This window comes from Centruroides sculpturatus, unplaced genomic scaffold (assembly GCF_000671375.1).
Source record: "Centruroides sculpturatus isolate CEXI.00-Female unplaced genomic scaffold, Cexi_2.0 scaffold1518, whole genome shotgun sequence".
Classification (NCBI taxonomy): domain Eukaryota; kingdom Metazoa; phylum Arthropoda; class Arachnida; order Scorpiones; family Buthidae; genus Centruroides; species Centruroides sculpturatus.
This window is the reverse complement of record NW_019385680.1, coordinates 85146-101241: the sequence shown is the minus strand read 5'-3', so window position 1 is coordinate 101241 and position 16096 is coordinate 85146. Positions and strand designations below refer to the sequence as shown.

General features: G+C 29.4%; 1 protein-coding gene across 3 annotated transcripts in view; it reads left to right on the top strand.

Annotated features, from left to right (window-relative positions):
* LOC111641141 (cyclin-dependent kinase 11B-like) overlaps window positions 1–16096 on the top strand; it is a 34592-nt gene that overhangs the window by 10487 nt on the left and 8009 nt on the right. For all 3 annotated transcript variants that reach the window (XM_023387265.1, XM_023387264.1, XM_023387263.1), the window contains 6 exons: window positions 673–744; window positions 8073–8282; window positions 8354–8475; window positions 11275–11380; window positions 14454–14575; window positions 14641–14748. In XM_023387265.1, coding sequence (XP_023243033.1) covers window positions 673–744; window positions 8073–8282; window positions 8354–8475; window positions 11275–11380; window positions 14454–14575; window positions 14641–14748 — 740 coding nt within the window. The remainder of the gene's footprint in view (window positions 1–672; window positions 745–8072; window positions 8283–8353; window positions 8476–11274; window positions 11381–14453; window positions 14576–14640; window positions 14749–16096) is intronic.

Genomic DNA, 16096 nt, shown 5'->3' with positions numbered 1-16096 from the left:
GTAATGACGGCAAGGACCATGTGGTATGTATAGTTAAAGAAAAGAATAGGGAGAAGAAATGATTTTATACGGAAATAGAAAAAATAACAATTGGAATATTAAAATATTGTAGTATCAAAAAAGTGTTTGTGCTTCATTTGGCTTGTTTGAAAGAAAGCCCACTGAAGAGGGAAATATTATAATTTCCAAAATGCATCTGGTAAAGTAAAGTTGCCTATAGGCTAGTATTTTTGGAATCTGTGGATGTGATAATTCATAGAGAATAACAGTGTTTGAATTAGTTACATATTGATATTTGAAAAATGGAACAGAAGTAAAAAGTTAAATTTTATCATGTATTCTTAAAGACAGCAATACTATAATATATATTTGTATTCTACAAACACTCTAGAATATTATATTTATAGTTTTGCTTAATTTACAGGCATTTTAATCTGTTTAATGAATGATTTTATTCACATAAATTTATTTTCTCAAATATGTTATTAAAGTAGTGAATATATGGTGAATATATTACTCTGAATTTTTTAATATATTCATAAAGGAATAAGGAACTTGAAACCCTCTTAAATATTATATATTATCAAAAAAAGTTACTTATTTTATCACTGTTAATTTAATTCTTTTGCACAATTAATTGCACAAAATAAATAGAATGAAATGAATTTTCAGAAAGTACTCATTCTTCAGATAGTGAACAAGATGAAAAAATGTCAGATGGTGAAGTTGCTGATGCAAAATCAGGTACTTAAAATTTTTTGTTATACTCACTATACAATACAATAGAGTCCCACAAACTCAACTTAATGTGGAATGAGAAGATGTAGAGTTACTAAAAATGATGTTACTGAGAATTCTACAGACTCCAGAGTGGGTTATTCACAACTCATAATGCATTGCTATAAATTAATCTATTAAAATCTTTTAACACATTTAGAACAAAATAAAATCTACAGTACAATCTAACATAAAGTAATTACTGTACTACAAAAGTGGTGATACTGGATTGTCTCTCTCACTTATTTCTTTGGGCTGCTTCATAATGTAGGTAATGGAGGGATAAAATATCTATCGCAGATGCACCTTGCTCCTCAAAATAATGCAGGGTTCCCTCAACAGCCTTCAGTCCTTCAGTGTGAGTCATCTACTTCCTCATCTTTTGATTATTCATCTTTTACTTGATATTCACATTTTGAACTTTCTAAAAGCATATATTTATATAAAGTATCTTTGGCCCACTGAATATACCTAAATTTCTAATTAGGCCCATTAGGAAAAAAGATTGAACAACCCTGCCCTGTATCATTGGCTGACATAGAGAAGTCATGTTTGGAGAGAGAAACATGGCTGTAATGTTTCTGTCTCTCAACTGTTTGGCATCAGTGTGAGATGAAGCTTAGTCTATAAAAAAAGTGCTTTCCATTTCAGATTTTTTTTTAATTTCATAAACTTTTCCACCAAGGGAAAACAAACTGTTGATAAAACCAGTTTCTAAGTATTGCTCTATTCTTCCATTCATTTGACTAAATGAATGGATGAATAGAGCAAATCTGTACCAAATGAACAGGTCAGTAAAAGTGCCACACTTATTTGTATACTCTGTTAATTTTTAAATGCACTTATAGGAAAGTTGGAAAGGACTTTTCAACTTTCTAAGTGTCAGTTTAAGTTTGTATATGCCTGTTGCATTGCTGCATGCTAGGATTATAATGCTTTCTTTAGTTTTTTGTAACCTGGAATAGATTTTTCATTCCTAGATGCAAGTGTTTTCAGCCTGAATTTTCAAATGTTTGCATTTGAAAATTCAGGCTGATCTCATCACAGTTGTAAATTTGAACTCCAAACAGGCTCCTTTTCAAGTCAGTTTGTGAAAATTTGCCTTAAATCTCTCACACTTTCCTTATCAAGAGAAAGTTTTTCTCCAAAAATGCTCAGTTGCTTGATCCTGTAGGCCTTTTTTTACCTGTCTAGCCACCCAATGTTTGCAGTAAAGCTAGGCTCTTCTCTTTCTTGAAATTCCTTGGCAAAATTCAGCTCTCTCTTGCAAGTGTATTCTGTAATGGGTATTCCATTTTCCCTTTTCTGCATAAATAACAAATAAAGTGCCCCACTTGCATTTTCATATTCAGCACCTTTCATGTTTTTTTTTTTCCTTTAAAGTGTCAGTACAAGCTCTTTTCTCACACCAAGACTCAATTTCTGACCTCTTTTTTCCCAGCTTTATGTTGTTGTCCATCTGATGCTTAAATCTATTGCAATTTTATTAATACTTTCCCCTTTATCTAACTTCTTTTTTCAATGTGACATTGTTTTGTTTTCTTTTTTTCTCCAGAACATATTTACAAGACAATTATTCACAAAAAATATCATGAAAGTTTAACAGTAAAGTGAGAGAAACAAGATTGTGTTGAAATGCAGGTCAAGTTCAACCATATTTTCATTGATGGAAGTGTGTTCCAACCATAGTGGAATTCTGCTAAATTAACATACAATTGCATAGCAATGATGCTAGTCTAAATAGTGGCATTTTCACAAAGGTATTATATGTGCAAATTCATATACATATAAATAATTCCTATTGGTATATAGTTAATATCTGTAATTAAATTTTAATTTTAAAAAATATTGGCTCTTTGGTGGCTACTTTCAAATTAGTAACATTCATATTATGGCATGCCTTGGAAAAAGGTTATATTCTTTGCTAACATGTGGAATTGCTGCTATTATCAAGTGTTTAAGTGTTTATTGCTGCTATTATCAGTGAAAAAATGATAACTTGTTTGATCCTAGTGTTAACTTAGAGGTAAAAATTAGATTAATTTTTTTTACTGACATGATGAGTTTTACAGAATGTTGAGTTATGGAGAGTTGAGTTTTCAGGACTCTACTGTATTACAAAATCATATTGTTTTTATGAAATTATGTGCATGAATAAGAGGTACGGTACATTACTTTTTATTGTTGTATTTAAGATAATACTCAATTTTTTGTTGTTTTCACTTCATTCTGCACAGATACTGATTTGTCATTATCTGTAAAAATAAATTTATTTTTTATTTTTATCATCTGTTTCAGAAAATTTTTATATAATTGGTTAGGATAGTATAATTAGCTGTTAAAATATTCTGTAAAATCTGTTTATGTAATTTTTTTTTATTTTCTAGAAGAAATGTTTTTTTATTCTTTCTGCTTTTCTTGTTAACACAGAAAATTTCAGTTATATTTTCAAATCCTGGAATAGTAAAACTTCGACAAGGGATGCTCCCAAAGTCCTTTGCTTATTTTGCTAGTGATAAATTTTGCTTATCAACTAGATGATTGCTTATAGAAATGACCATCTACAGTCGATTGTTTCAAGCAATATTATTAAATAGTTTTGTGTGACTAATTTTGTAAAAATGAGAATAAACATAGTAAGTTACATATGCAACTGAGACTGATATTGCATAATCTTTGTATACAGTAGACCCCCCCTATAATGCTTAGATACGTTCCACATTAATCGAATTTTACATTGTAGGAATCATTAAATACATGACCCAATCGCAGCCCGACAGGTGTGAAGTTTACGGACTAAGGCTGTTTGAAAGGTTTTCTTCTATAAAATTAACCGATTCTAGACTAATTCCACTCAACATTTCCAAAACATGTATAATTTTTTGGGAATAATCTGTATAAACTATGCTATAAACAAAAAATTGTAGGATTACTTACCGAGCGTGCACCGTTCGACTACGCCGTTGCTCAACCTTGTTTTCGTCACGGAACAGCGCACGAAACGGCGGCCGCGATTTCTGATAACGAATTTTTCGCAGAAAAATAACTTGACCTTTGGAGACATCATTAATATAAATAATTTTTATGGCTGTTGAATAAGAAATGTTTCTTTCACAAGAAATGTATAAAATTAGTGCCGTATTAGACTTACGGTACCTAATTTACATACTGTACAGACGATAATAAACTCAACTTACTAGCCTAAACTCTCCGTAGCGTGGCGCAGGGCGGAGGAAAGTAGTTCGGCTGCTCATCCACTATTGGTCCAGATTCTATCAATCTTGTCGTGACATGAGTCGGCGACGTTTTAGGAGTTTCTTTATATGAATATTGCTACAATTTTTTCGCTACATTATAGGAATTTCTGTTATAGGAACCCACATTATAGGGGGGTCGACTGTATATAATGTCTTCATACTATTATTACCACTTAGTTTAAGTTATTAGTCAATTAGCAGATTTTTGTCTTTGATTTGAAATAAACAACACAAAGAAATTTTATTTTCATATAATTAGTAAGTTAATTCATTGTAAGTTGCATTACTGTAATATGAAATTAATCTATAATCAAATGTGCTTTTTTTTAGCATGTGTAAAGCAGTGAATTTTTACTGATTTTTTTTCATTTGCAATTATGCTGCATGTAATTGCCATTCTCAAAAAATTATGTGATGTCTCTTCTCTGCACTTGCCAAATTTTAGCATTGAATGTTGTTTAGTTTATGAGATATTGTTTTGTTCATAGAACAATTTCCATAGGGAGACTCCCAAACATTATGATAGCATGGCTAATGTGAAGTAAGTTCAGCTGGAAATAAATGTGAGGGTTGTGATGATTGTCTGAAGAATGAGAAAATGACTTTTCAGACACAATATAAAGTGCAGAAAATTGTTGAAGGTCATAGTGCCATAGACTATTGTATGGAGACAAGCATTCAAGGTCATAGCAACTTGAAGACCACCATTTTGTTACATCATGTATAGCTGACAAACATTCATAACATCAGAGAGGAAAATTGCCATATTATGCAATCTTGTGGGGGAATAAAATTGTATGCAGTCACTTGCTTAAGACAGTGATTTTTTACAGTGGCTTTTTGAGGCCCTCTGATAATCAGAAAAAAACTTTTTTGACTAAAATTTTTATAGTCAGATGTGTAGCATGTAGTGATGTGCCGGATCGTTAAAAATGTATATCCACAGATATGGATATGGATCTCAACTTTCATACTCAGTCAGCGCCAGTGCGTGTGACCTTGGACCGATAGTTGACGCTTTGCATTAGTAACGCGACTTGTTTTGACTTGCACTGCGCATGTTTGTGTTTATAGTTTAGTGTGGCACAGAATAGCATAGATTACGTTTGTATTTTTGGAGAGTGTTGAGTTAAATTAAAATAAAAACAGTGTCAACAAAAAAGTTTAGTAGTGTAATATGGAAATATTTTAAGATAGTAAATGAATTTTGCATGATAAAATTTTTGCAATGTCAATACGCCAAATATGTGATTTTAAGAAATAAAAAGTGATTTGAATTGAAGTTATTAGTATTTTATTGCTACCTATCTTTAAAATTTCATATAAGTAATGAAATTCATTAAAATAAAAGATCCGTTAAAGATCCACTAAAAAGTAACGAATACGGATCTTTTTTTTCTCTCTGATATCCACAGATATGGATATCTGGCACATCACTAGTAGCATGTAGCACAAGAATATAATGGAAAGCACAGTCAAGTAAGTCAATTTGGTGGAAAATGGCTGCAAAAAAATTAGTAGATGTGGAAAATTGCCACTGCTGTGTGTGATTGCAGGTTAAAGTGTTTTTATTGGCTATATAAATAATTTATTTTTTCTCAGTATTATCATCTTTTAATGTCAGAAGGACTTCGAACATACAAACTGGGAGTGCTATATTGAATGCTACAAAACAGTGAGAGTGAAGGTTTGCTAACTTTATTTATTGGTCAACACTAATAGAAGTGATGTCACCATTGCTGACATCACTTCTATTACTATCAACCAATGAGAATCTCTTATTTATGTGGCATCTGAATGACTACAAGTGCCCAAGAATGATTGCAGCATTTAAATTTTAAAGATACTAAATAATTAATAAAAAAAGGTTGGTTTAGATATTAAATATGTAAACCAACATCATGCATCTTTCTACAAAAAAATATACAACATATAAATTTTATATGTCATGATGAGTTTTACAGAATGTTGAGTTATGGAGAGTTGAGTTTTCAGGACTCTACTGTATTACAAAATCATATTGTTTTTATGAAATTATGTACATGAATAAGAGGTACGGTACATTACTTTTTATTGTTGTATTTAAGATAATACTCAATTTTTTGTTGTTTTCACTTCATTCTGCACAGATACTGATTTGTCATTATCTGTAAAAATAAATTTATTTTTTATTTTTATCATCTGTTTCAGAAAATTTTTATATAATTGGTTAGGATAGTATAATTAGCTGTTAAAATATTCTGTAAAATCTGTTTATGTAATTTTTTTTTATTTTCTAGAAGAAATGTTTTTTTATTCTTTCTGCTTTTCTTGTTAACACAGAAAATTTCAGTTATATTTTCAAATCCTGGAATAGTAAAACTTCGACAAGGGATGCTCCCAAAGTCCTTTGCTTATTTTGCTAGTGATAAATTTTGCTTATCAACTAGATGATTGCTTATAGAAATGACCATCTACAGTCGATTGTTTCAAGCAATATTATTAAATAGTTTTGTGTGACTAATTTTGTAAAAATGAGAATAAACATAGTAAGTTACATATGCAACTGAGACTGATATTGCATAATCTTTGTATACAGTAGACCCCCCCTATAATGCTTAGATACGTTCCACATTAATCGAATTTTACATTGTAGGAATCATTAAATACATGACCCAATCGCAGCCCGACAGGTGTGAAGTTTACGGACTAAGGCTGTTTGAAAGGTTTTCTTCTATANATATCTTCGGAATACCGACCAATCATCGGCCAGTAACTCTTTCGTGAGAACGGATGAAAGGGGAATGAATGAGGGGTAACCATTTCCCATCTGAGCAGGATTTTAGTGAAGATAAGGGAAAGTCAGAGGATGTTCTCTTCTGTGAAAGGAAGTAACATCTATTATCTGCCTATTCCCACGTTAAAACAGTATTTTTCTCACCAAAAATGAAGTAATATTTGGTGACATTATTTTAACATTATTAATAAAATATTAATTTAGACCCAGGGGCTTTTCGGGTCTCACACTAAGTTGTGCATTCCAGCAATTACTATGTACTGTAATGAACAAATGAAGCTGTATATCAGAGGTTATCACCAACACTGCAGATCATATGGAGAGAAGTTTCCATAAATTGATAGAGAATTTATCACAACAAACAGATGCATTATGAAGGTTGTGTCAACTTATACTCCACAATTTGTTACTGAAATTCTGATATGTTAATGATACATAAGAACTAAGAACACTGACAAAGATGAATATGGCTCTTGAATGTGATTGGATTTGTGGACTTACTTTATTTGTTTTTTTCAAAGAATATTGATCTAATGTTTGTTATCTGAGGCTATACATCAAACACCAATTTTAAATTATGGAATGATTTCTGCAGGAACACGCACAAATTTTCCGAAAACCAATGTTGTGTATTATGAGTTTTGACATATCATGACCAGGCATCATCAGTTAGAAAACTGATTTGATAAAATTGTATATAAAGGAATTTTAAATTATTACAATAAATAAAATTGACAGACAAACAAAAATAAATGTGAAAAATTGAAATTATAACAATGCTTAATACATGTCATTATTCCAATGATAAATTTATAGTTGTTTTAATAAATAAGTAAGGAATAAGGTTAACTACATAGTAAAATCTATTATTTGATTATGAATTTACTTGTGAGCACTATATTGGCTTTTTTTTATTGCTAGACTTATTATACAACCACAGGACTTATCTGTAATCAATATTTTATCATAGTTGTTTACCAATCATCATAATTTTATTGTATTTTCGTAAATGTGCTAACATCAATCTCATAATTATTTATTGTAGAACTTACATGCTGATGATGGACTTAAGGTCTGAAATGCATTCTTTTTGAAACAATAAAGTGATTTTCTAAGACTAATCTGATGTCCTGTGGTGGTGTAATAGGTCTAAGCATTAAAGAAATGCCAATATAGTGCTCACAAGTAAATATGAAGACTAGACAAGAAGCATATCATAGTATTGATTATGAATAAACTATATATTTTTTTCTATAATACAGAGGAGGAAGAACCAGGCCCTGAAAGAAGTGAAGAAGAAAAAGATATATTACCAATGTCACCACCAAAGCCAAAAGAAGAAGAGAAAGATCAACTGCCACCTTATTTACCAGCTATTCAAGGGTGTCGAAGTGTAGAGGAATTTCATTGTCTTAATAGAATTGAAGAAGGAACTTATGGTGTCGTATACAGAGCTCGTGATAAAAGATTAAGTGAGTTCTTTTGCTTATTTCAGAATTTATAATATTTGTGACCTAAAGTACATTATGTAAATATTGTGCAGATGAAATTGTTGCTTTGAAACGTTTAAAAATGGAAAAAGAAAAGGAAGGTTTTCCAATTACTTCACTAAGAGAAATAAATACTCTTCTGAAAGCTCAGCATCCTAATATTGTGACAGTTAGAGTAAGTGTCTTATTTTGCTAATTTTTTTATGAGGGAAACATTTTATTTGAATAACATATAGTTTTGAGAATATACAAGGTTATAATTATTATATTATAATTAAAATTGTTTATTTAGAGGTCTTTGTAGCTGTAACTAATAAGTGGAATTGCAAAAAATATGATGTTATACTATTCAAGGAATGGGGGAGAAGGATTTTGCTAGAAAATTCTAGTTAAAATCTACCAGTAGGGAAAAATATGATGCTATACAACAGGAAATAATTTAAAAATAAATAAGACAAATCTAAAATAAAAGTTTAAATTTCTATTTCTGTATTTTGCAAAAATTGAGAAAGAAAAATAAACTGTTACAGGAAATAATTTCACAAATTCAAATTCATTTATTGAGGATTCCTACATACAATAGTGTCAATTATCCAAATCAATTGGGGACTGGAACTGTTTGGAAAATCGATTTTTCAGATAATCGATTATGTACGAAAAAATACAATATTAATCTATACTTACTAATAATATTATAAAGAGGTAATGTTTGTAAGTAAGTTTGTATGCAGCAGGTAATCCCCGAAACTACTCATCTGATTTCAAAAATTCTTTCACCAATATTTAGAATGGAACTTCAGGGTAGACATAGGCTGTATATTATTCCGTTAAACATTCATATAAATTAAAAGATATAATCTAGGTTAAGGCTTTTATGTCCAACAGATGGCGCTACGAGTACGACGCCCTAAGTTTGCTTTTCTGTGAAAATGAACTAAAGCAGATCATATTCTATCTATTTATATGAATAAAAATGTAATGTTCGTTTGTTCCTACCGATTCCTTTGAAATTTTGACACAACGCTGCATTCGAATACACACGTGTTACGTGTTGAAATTCAACCCCACTGAAGGGAGATGGTTAGGATTAAGGCTTACCGTAAAGAACTCTGTTTCTATTTATACTATTTTAGATGCAGGTTTTTGCGTTTTTGATTGCATTTTAATAGAATACGTCAACAGAATGTACACTAAGAAGAAATATTTCGAAAAATTTCCCCCCCCACGGGTGGTGTTATAAATTTATAATAGATACATTTTGAGCCACAACAACGCGTGGCGGGGTCTGCTAGTATAGTATATTAGTATATCCCAATAATAGTATATTAATATATCCCATGTCTAAATTTTTCTCTGTTGCGTGTCACTTTGCGTTGAATTTTCATTGATGTTAAGCCTAATGAAAATTTTTATAATAATAATCGTGGCTATTGTATCGTTAAAAATTATTTCTTTATTTACAAACAAAATAAATATATTGAAAAATATAAAAGCAAAAAAAATTATACTTTATAAGTTAATCTAGTATCAAAAACATTCGATTCAGCATGACACAGTCCGACTGGAACACTTTCGGTTAACTGATGTTTCGGTTGATCAACGTTCAGATAATCGACGCTCTACTATACTTGGAAAGTCAGGAAAAATCAGGGATTTTCATTAGTGTTTAGAAAAGTCAGGAAATTTGCTTCCTTGACTGCCTTGTTGATTTTTTTGTTGACAATATGCTTGACTAAGTGTAGTCATCTGCAGGCAGCGAGAAGTAATGTGGTGCAATACAACTTATGAAAAGGGGTGAAGAATATTTTCAGGAACCAAATTTCTCCCAAACATACACAAAATTTCCCCAAAAATTCACAAACTACAAACAATGATAAATAATTTTAATTTAAATGTTATTTATCATTTTTTATTTTAATAATTTTGATTGAGTAACAAAACAATTTTTAATTTTTTTTCCAGTTTATTAATATTTTATAAACTTCAAGAAATTTATTAAGGGATAACCTTAATAATTTAATAAACCTTAATATACGTTTGTACATGGATTATACGGGATTTGTTAATGAATAATAACTAATTAAAAAGTTGGAGAAGCAATAGCATGTGCATAGTAAGTCAAATGCTGTTTTATTTTGTTAATGAACCTTACAGTAAGGATGCAAGGGTCAGAATTTGTACAAAGTTGGTCTGGGAAAGTCATGGAATTTAAAACAAAAATTTGAGTAGGAACTCTGTTTATTTATTCACAATGTTTAATGATGTCACTGACATTGAATGTGATTGTTATTATTTTAGGTCAGAGATTGCATTTGATGCAATGTACTGAATTATAGAATGCAACTACTTCTGCATATGTTGCATTCTGCAACGTTCTGCATGTTGTTCTACATATGTTACATTATAATGTCATTAAAATAATCAAGTTATGGACATTTTCTTGATAGACATTGGTTTTGAGGTGACTCTACAGTCAATTTTTTTTTTCAAAGAACAAAAACATTAAAATTTTTTATTTTTACTTTATCTTAGTTATTTATTTTATTTTTTACCTTATTCCATGTGTTTTATCTTGTGCAATGCTATATTTCATCCTGGTGGAAAATTATAGGACTAAAATTTTTCTTTCCATTCTTTGAATAGTACATGTACGAATATTACTGCCATTCTTCTTATTAGTTAAAGCTACAGAGAACTCTGAATAGAGAAACTTTAATTATAACCATCCTGTTCATTCAAAATTAGGTTTTAAAGTATTAACATTCACATATTTTTATAAGAGAATTAGTTTGTTAAAATACTGTATAATTATTAATAACTTGTATAAAGAGATGATCATAATTCAGTTTTTTCAAATGCAAGTTTTATGCTAAATTTTCATTTAATTTTATGTATAAAAATTGTATATTTAAAATATATAAAAAAATTATTTTTGTAAGTATTATTAAAAAATATATTTAATTTTTTTTAACAGGAAATTGTAGTTGGTAGTAATATGGATAAAATATATATTGTTATGGATTATGTTGAACATGATTTGAAGAGTCTTATGGAGACAATGAAGCAGCCATTTCTTGTTGGTAAGGAGTTTAAAAATAATTTCATAAATTAGAAATTAATAGCTTCTCATTCCAGCTAGAAGGAATGAGAATTAGAAATTAAATTCTTAATATATATATATTTACAATACAATACTTTGTGTGTATTATATATACAATGGTAAACCTCATACTTTGAATGTTCCAGAGTTTGAACTCTAAATTCAAGAGAAATTCAATCTGGAATTTGAACTGTGCATGCAGTGAAAAAATATGCTCACTGTAAATGCCATCTATTGTGTACTCAAGTCGTCTCTCACTTTCATTATGAAAGCATCTCTTGCATTACACTTGTGTATTTTCAGTGCTTTTTGTTTTATATATATAAAACACCTACTATTAACTATGACATCCAAGAAGCAAAAATGTGGAAGCAATAAAGCCTAAAAGGAGGCTTATATAGCTTTTGAAGTATTGCTGTAAGCTATCTTTTGAATCATTCATAATGTTTCCTGCAATATTGCTTTTTTCCTCATTTGATGACTCAAAACAATCTCTGACCATTTATAACAAATGGACTTGCTCAAACATCACATTTTACATCTAGATATATGATATTTGTGTAAATTCATCTGACATAAATAGCCTGAGATCATTTTGACATTTTATGTCATTAAATGAAGTAAAAACAGCATTACAAGAGATATTACAGATGGTTGCAAAAGATGGCTGTACGAGTGCTAGAAAAAGTGTATTATTGCCCAATGGTATTAGTTTGAAGGTAGTTGTGCATTAGTATTTTAAGCTATTCATGATAAGGAACTCTACATGCCAAGTCTCTGAACTTTTTGGAAACTATTACATATTCAATATATTATTTATAATAAATCTATCAAAGGCATTCATAACAAGTTTCAACTCTTACAAAACTTTTAGTCCATCCTGAGATGAACAAATATACATCAAATATTTTAATTGATAAACATTGCATGTACTGTAAGGTCTCGTTTTATGCGGATTTTTTTTATGCGATTTTGAAGTTGTGCGGTTTGTATTTCATCCAAAATTTTTTTGGACAAACATACATATAGGCTTGTTTAGGAAGCCCGCGTATAGACAGTCTCCAAAAATCGTGGGACGCTCAAAACCTACTCCATTTGTTCCACTGACATATAACCTTTATGGATGTAAAGGACAGCTAGATCTACCTTAATCGCTTTAGTTCCTAGCAATTTTTGATATAAATGTAATTAAACATTAAAAATACTTAAAACTAAAAAAAACGAAGGAAATGCGTTAATTTTGAAGAAAAAGCTTCAAAGTTTAACTTCCTTTGTCTTGCCCTTCTGTGAAATTTAACACCGATGAGTCAGTTTATACATCTGGATGACCTTGAACACAGCTGGAGTTGGATTTCCCGGGGCATTCTCATAGACGTCGCGGGAGGACAAGGGTTTAAAGTAGGGTGAAGCTGGCCGTATATTTTTTAATATTTTTAAAAAATTTGGAGACTTAAAAAACATTCCAAAAATTCAAAAAAAAAATGTAAAACTATATTACTTTTCAATAAAATAAACTGAATTAAGTTTGAATACAAGTTTATTTTAAGCTTTTATATGAATTTCTTTCAGACATTCGAAGTAATTCATTAAGCAGCCTATTTCTTTTAATATCTGCAAACTTTTTTATGCGGTTTTAAGTTAATTTTAACTCGTTGTTTTGGTTTTATGCGATTTTAGAAAATTACGGAATGTATCCCTACTTTTTCAAGGCAAGTAGTCTTTTTTTATGCGAATTTTTTATATGCACTTTTCTGTAGAACGTATCCACCGCATAAAACGAGACCTTACAGTATTGTGAAGTGCATTTATGTTGAAGTTCATTGGTTAAAATGTTTAATGTATGTTTCTGAGGAAGACCTGTGTTATGTAAGTTAAATAAAGGATTTCTGATAACATTGTGTATCTTTAAGCGTGATAAGAATCCTATTTTCAGGATTTTCTTTATCATATTGCCAATTAGAAATTCATTAATTAAATATCTGAAGTAAAAGTAATAGTATTTGAATTTACTGCATCTAAATTGAAAATTATATAAACAAAATTCCACTTCTTTACTTTAAAAATTTTTTGTAATTCATTATATTGATAAATAACTATAAGCATCTGTTATAATTATCATATAATAATAATTATGATGATGTTTTGATTTAGAAAATGAGGAAAAAAATTCCATATTTTTTATATTACTGTTTATGTTCCTATTACTATACAATGCTAATATTTTATAATAGTATATCAATAAAAAATATTCTAAAAAGAATCGATGGAGTCAGATAATCTATTTTTTATCGTATTGTACTATTCATTAGGACACGGAAAACTACTAGTTTTCCATTCGTTTTTGACTTTTGGAAGCTTAATAAATCCAGAGTCTGTAGACTGGTATAAAAATTAAGAAGAAGGTAAACAGGTTAACACAAAGAAAAACACTTATTTTTATATAAATATACTTCACCCCAAATGCATTTCGCCTGTCAAGGCCTCTTCAGTAGGGTTTCTGACAACTAGAATGTACAATAGGAACAGCATAAGATATTTTAACATCCGCAAACGACACATGAATAGTACAATACGGTAAAAAAAAAATTATAATAGTTCAGGAATAAATATACAATGATATATTATTCGTCAAATCTGTGAATAGTTTGTTTTTGAAATAATATGTAACCTCTCTGTCATTGCTTATGATGATGATGATTTCTAAATTTTTATGGACATTTACTCTTGTAAAAAAAAAAAAAAAAAAAAAATTATGTNAAAAAAAAAAAAAAAAGATAGAACTGGAACAGAATTAAACATTTTTTTTTTTTTTCAAAACTCTTATTTTAATGTGTGTACTCAAAGGCATAATCCTCTTTATAAAAGTGAATGTAACAGAAGATAACAGTTAAAGTTTAGTTAAAATTTTATATTTTACTTTAAAAGTAAGATATAAAATTTTAACTAATTTAAAACAATCAAAAATTTTTTATTAATAAAATAAAGTTATAATAATTAGTAAATTCAAAATATATAATTTAGAAAAGCTAAGTATTTAAATGTATCTTCTACAGGTGAAGTGAAGACACTAATGGTACAATTATTAAGGGCAGTTGCACATCTTCATGACAATTGGATACTTCATAGAGATTTAAAAACATCCAATCTACTTCTTAGTCATAAAGGGATTTTAAAAGTAAGCTTAGTTACATGAATTTAAAAAGAAATACATTTTATTTATTTATGTAAACCTTATTTTAGGTTGGTGATTTTGGATTAGCTCGAGAATATGGTTCACCATTGAAACCTTATACTCCTGTTGTTGTGACGTTATGGTACAGAGCACCAGAGTTATTGTTAGGTGCAAAAGTAAGTTTTGTTTTATTCAAATGACTAAAAATATATTATGGGGTGAATTTATTCAGTTTAAGTAGTAATTGTATTATTTAAACTGAAGAATGTACTGTTTAATATTGAAAGCTGTTATAATAAAAATCCAACAATGAGTTGTGTAACTTTCCCAACAAAAACATTTAAAATTGTCTGTTGTACTATCCATTATGAGATTGTATTAAAAAATGTTTATAATTTTAATTATTATAAAATGGAAAAAAGCTTAGTTTTATAAAAATTTGTAAATGCTAATAAGAATAAAATGTACATTAAGTCCAATCCAACTTCAGACATATGACATCATCTATCTCCCCACCCCCTGGATCTTTAACCACCAAAATTTAATAGCACTGATTCTCTGATACACAAACCTCACTGTAAAATTTCAGAAATTTTCAACAAAGGGCATAGGAATTATTAAGCTTCAAAGTGGCTGAGCAAAATTGTACTCTCCACATGCACATTAACATCCATACATACAAAAAAGAAACCCAAATCATTTTGCATTTCTAGACATTTCAAGGTCTAGAGTCCAAAAACAAAAATCTTAGGGGTTAATTTTTTTAACCAATTGCCATACTTTCCCTTTGTTATATACAAAAGCTAGGAAAAAATTAATTATAAATAATGATAATTTGTTGTAAATAATTAGTAATAATTTTATATAGGGTAATGACACCACTACTCAACCATTTAAAGCTGTCCTGGACTTTGATATTTTTTATTACAATGTGTATAACATGAAAAGAAAAATTCATATATCAAAATAAAGTTTGTTTTATACTTGTTATGGGGAAAAAACATTTTTCATTAGACCTTTGTTTACATTATCCAAAAAATAATTTAATCACCCAGTTATCAACCAGTGGGTTGCACAATAATTTTTTTGGCAGTCGACAACTGGGTTTTCCTTCCTCAAGAGCCTCACAAATGTGGTGAAAGGATAAGCAGGCTCAATAATAGACTTTGTAGAAAATATGCACCTGAAACATGGAACCCTCATTATCCTTTAATGACCTGACAATGCCTCACTATGTGGTCAACTACCAAAAAGCATAATAATTTTTCCCATTACTGTGAGTGATGCAACTTGTTATTACATGTAATTGTAAATGGAGTCACTTTATGATGCTTCCCTTGTCCTTTTCCATAAACTAAATTATGCACAGATTTTGCCTTACATGGTTGGCAATAGAAGCCCCTACCTTATATATTGGTTTTGTTTTGAGTTTTATGTAAAGATTAAATTTATCAAATTTTTTAAAATTAAAACAAAAATTATTGTGTGATTAAATGTGATTAAATTTAGCTTTCAAAACATTCC